At 35.5% G+C, this 4,506-nt stretch overlaps 1 protein-coding gene across 1 annotated transcript; it reads left to right on the top strand.

Moving 5' to 3' along the window:
• The first annotated feature begins 1,334 nt into the window (after positions 1 to 1,334).
• LOC149406966 (heavy metal-associated isoprenylated plant protein 28-like) lies at positions 1,335 to 2,475 on the top strand. Its single transcript, XM_089628611.1, has 3 exons — positions 1,335 to 1,451; positions 1,544 to 1,622; positions 1,723 to 2,475. Exons 1-3 carry the CDS (start codon positions 1,446 to 1,448, stop codon positions 2,118 to 2,120), a joined length of 483 nt encoding a protein of 160 aa, XP_089484737.1. The 5' UTR covers positions 1,335 to 1,445; the 3' UTR covers positions 2,121 to 2,475.
• Positions 2,476 to 4,506: the final 2,031 nt, after the last annotated feature.

The raw sequence follows: 4,506 nt of genomic DNA, 5'->3' as shown, positions 1-4,506 counted from the left end.
ATCATGTCGCCGCGGCGTGGAACGTACTTCGCCGCGGCACAGAAGTCGTCGCGGCAACGTATTATGTACGCCGCGGCGACATGATTCTACAACGGATTGAAGATCCGTTGTAGAATATCTCGCCGCGGCGAGAAATATACTTCGCCGCGGAGAGATGTTTGAAAACATTTAAAAATTACACAATGGATTTAAACCGTTGTAGAAGCTTCTACAACGCTTAAATATCCGTTGTAGAAGCTTAGTTTCTACAACGGATCATTAAGCGTTGTAGAAAGCTGTTGGATTCTACAACGGATTTTTAAGCGTTGTAGAAGCTTCTACAACGCAGGATTCTACAACGCTTAATAAGCGTTGTAGAAACATTCTACAACTGTTTTTAAGCGTTGTAGAATCCTAGTTTTGTAGTAGTGGTTGGAGACGAGGCTACCTCCAGATGAATCGGAGTGGTGAAGATAGTACGGCGAAGATTGATCTTCAATCCTCGACCTAGGTTGAAGATTTCCGGCGACGTTGGTTGAGAGAGTCGAATTCGAAGAATCTTGAGGCTCTGACATCTTGACAGAGGAAATTCAAGATCTAGATCGAACAAGGATGAACAAGAAAACAGAGTTTCTCAGCAGAATAGCTCTGATACCATATTGCAAAAGAAGATTTGGAGACGAAGAAGAATCTGAGACTCAGAATCGAGCTCAAGAACAAATTCTCATTCAGAAAATAAAATTGTCTCGTAATCAATGAAACAGTACAAAAACTGCTTTTAAATAAAAGAGATAAAGACAATGAAAATGAAATAAACAGACGACAAGTCTTTTCCTCTAAATAAACAAAAACGACAAGTAAAACTTAAACCAAGCAAATTACTTGAACGACAAGTAATCTGCCAAAACATAGAGAATCGCTGATCTTCAATAATATATATTATTTCCGATTATTCTGATTCATTGGTCACATCAAATTTTGTACGACACCGTAATATTTATGAACACATTTTTTTTTAATCTTCATCGTAATTATTATAGACATAAAAACGGACACTGCAATTTCAATCCCGATCATATAAGCACATGCTGATGCTGATGCTGGTGCTGGTGGAAACTCCCTCTTTCTTTCTCGCATCGTGTGAATGCTTTTAATCATATATTAAAGAAACCTAAAAGTCATTGTTTAAGTTAGTCAACTCCATGTGTAGGCACTTGTTTAACTTTTTACACCACTTGAGTCATTAACAAATCAATTAATAACGTGGACAAAGTCAAACTAAACAACTTTGCATATTTAATATAGTTTTTCGAGAACAAGAAGTATTTAACTAATATGTAACAGGTGATGAGAGAGTGCGTACTATAGAGAAAAATGTCAATATATACTGAGAAACCCATACCTTATTTTTCCATCGACCCCCCATTGTTATCACAATGACTACAAACTAAAAATATCCATGAACAATGACGGTGCGTTATATTTCATCTCTCTTTTCTAGTTTTCTAATTAAGAGCTACTTGTGTAATATAGAGTGATATAATTGGTGGTTCTATATATGCAGATCATGACTGACATGAGAGTGCATATGAACAGCTTTGGATGTCAAAGCAAGGAAATAGATTCTCTTGAAGAACTACAAGGTAATATACATACCATAACTTGATTAGATATTAGATACTATATGTTTGTAATGGTTTCAAATTAAACGTGATTCTTTTATTTTATATTAATTTTATGAAGGCGCGTATGGGACCGAGCTAGACATGAACTTGGAAGAGACGACATTGCCCGGGTATGCAGGCAAAAAGAAGGGTTTGAAGATATTGGCGAGGAAGACGGGAGTGAGAGCCGAGCGAAAGAAAACACGGTACAACCCGACCGAGTGTCTAAAAACCATATTAGTTGCGGCGTCTTTGGTGAACCCTTACAGCCAATCACACGTGTCCAACGGCCAGAGCGTGGCCTATGAGCTGAAACCTTCTCCGTCCTTCAACTTCTATAAGCACGGTTACCGCCATGATCCGGCGGGCGGGTCCATCATGATCTGCGAAGACGAATACATACGCAGGTTCCAATTATGCGAGATCTATTTTAGTGTGTTGAATATCTTGAAATTCCATCTCAAAATAAATTGGTGACGAGATTATTAACAAACGCCTAATATTTATGGAGGCTTGGGGCCGCCATGTCAGAATCGAGTGGAAAAAACGACACCGTTTTCAGATTTCCAACCGTTGTTCCTATTTTGTGATATTTTCCTTAATTGTATTCTTGCTTTGATTCTCGTTATTTGTTTTCGTTTTGAGATGTATTTTCGGGTAACAAGGCCTCTAAAAAGGCTTTTTATGTTTTTGTCTTTAAATTCAGTTTTAAAGAAAATAAAAATGAACCCTAGATGTTTGTTTTCTCTTTTGAGTTTGTTCGTCTTTGTATAACTGTAGCCTACATCATTCTCCCAAAGAGTGATGACTCTCTGCCCTAATTTTATGTTGAATATCGTATTACATTTGGAGTGAAGTCCCTTTTATCTTTTTTACATCGAAACTTAATATGGAAGAATAAGATGATAAAAATGAATAAGGATCCCATTGTTAAGATTGTAGGCATCCAATTAATTGCTCAACTTTTGTCTTGTTTACTTGAGAAATATAGGACAAGCACATGGATTTCATGAAATCGTCAAGTAATGATATGTATGATTATAACAAATAATGATTCTACCTAGTGAACGTCATATAGTGCAACGCCCCTTCCCGATATTAGTTTGTATTCATTAATTAGTAAAACCTAACAGAAATTGACGAAATGACACTGTGACATAATATTTATTGAAATTTTTTTTTCATATCTTTTCCCTCTCATAAACTTTTGCTCTCATTTAAAAAAAAAATAATAAATAAACTCCATTATAAGAACTACAAATTGATCAGTTTCGTTGAGTCACTCCAAGTAGAACACCCTGATTCCTAGTAAAATTTTGTTTAGTGACAGACTTTTAAGATCACGCACAATGTAAAGTCAATGTATACGACAATATGCTCTGATGCAATAAAAATATAAAACAGTGTATAAATGGCACAAAAAATGATAACCTAGTTCGGTGCAACGTTATCTACTCTAGGGAGCAGTTTGCCGAATGAAAAAAAAATCATCACTAAATGAGAAGTAGTCAATATTACACTATTGTCTTATTTGAAAGATCTCCGCTTCAAGACCATTTTTCTTATTACTACATGTGAATTTCAACTCGAGCTCCCTTTGAATCCGACTTCCACTCTCAAACAATCTGTCAAGTGTTGGTAATCTTTGATGTCAACAATCGTGAATCCTCAATCACGAAATCACAAAATCCAAAACAACACTCCAACGCTTTATGAAACAAGAATATTGTCTAGAGAGTCACAACATATACACCACACAAATAGTTTTCCAGTTCGCCGATCTTGCACGTCTAAAAACCCTAATTGTGTGAATGAATGCTTCAAGAGTCAAGACTAGACCACTAAAAGCGAATTTTTTTTTATAGTGGTCAACACCTCTAGAAGTCGAATTAGGGTTTCTTTACCCATGTATGCGGAAAAGATATACGTAGAAGGTCTTCAGCTGACAATTTTGGCGAAATAGGAAACTTGCCAAAAATATAGATTAATTATGCGCACAACGGTCAAGATGACTAACATATCTTAGAGCATGTTGCAAAATATCTTTCCGAGACAAACTTATCGTAAAAAATAAGCCAACAACACATGTAACAAAACCTAATTTTGTGCAATAGTATTTTAACATCAATTGCAAAGAGAGCTCGTGGGTTCAAATCCACCGGGGCCACTTAGGTCACCTCAAATATAACAAAAATCCAGCGTATATATCATAACCATACTAGATTGATAAGCTAGAAAACCGGTCCTCGACAACCATGAAAGACTACATCTTACATATTCAGCTAATATGTCTAGCTCAACTATGAGGAAGTTTATTATTATAACTTTGCCATTGGTTAGACATATTGTCAATTAAACAGGCTAGCTCTTTTTTTTTTTTGGAGGGAATTAAACAGGCTAGCTCTTATCGTCCCTATTGATGACAATTTCCCGATTTGTTACTCGAATCCAAATTTCTTTTGGGGTGTGGAATGCGCTCGACAACTTGTAATTCGAGGTTTGATCTAGAGCAAGAATGAAGGTGCAATTATAGACAAAAATGAAAGGATCTTTGATTTCATCTTTGTGAATATAGAGAAAGTAACTTATGATACTGCCGAAGAAAAAAAATTACTCTTAGCCTCGTAGCCGTTACTAATTAGCCACGCAACTTAGATTATGTGTCATGACAAATTATGGCTAATTCAAATTTTCAACAAAAAGTTGAACGTTTAAATTACCCCCTATTATAAATAATAAGCGATTTAAAGTTATGAATTTGTAAAATAATCAAAGTTTGTCTTAATTTAGTGAAATAGTTAAAATGTACAGTAATATAGTTTAAAAAAAAATATCCCAAGGTTAATTCTCTTCGAAAGTGATA

Source organism: Urtica dioica, chromosome 1 (genome assembly GCF_054948205.1).
Source record: "Urtica dioica subsp. dioica isolate 48M chromosome 1, U.dioica_male_clone48M_v1_H2, whole genome shotgun sequence".
Lineage (NCBI taxonomy): Eukaryota > Viridiplantae > Streptophyta > Magnoliopsida > Rosales > Urticaceae > Urtica > Urtica dioica.
The sequence above is the reverse complement of the archived record's forward strand: the minus strand, read 5'-3'. Positions and strand labels throughout refer to the sequence as shown.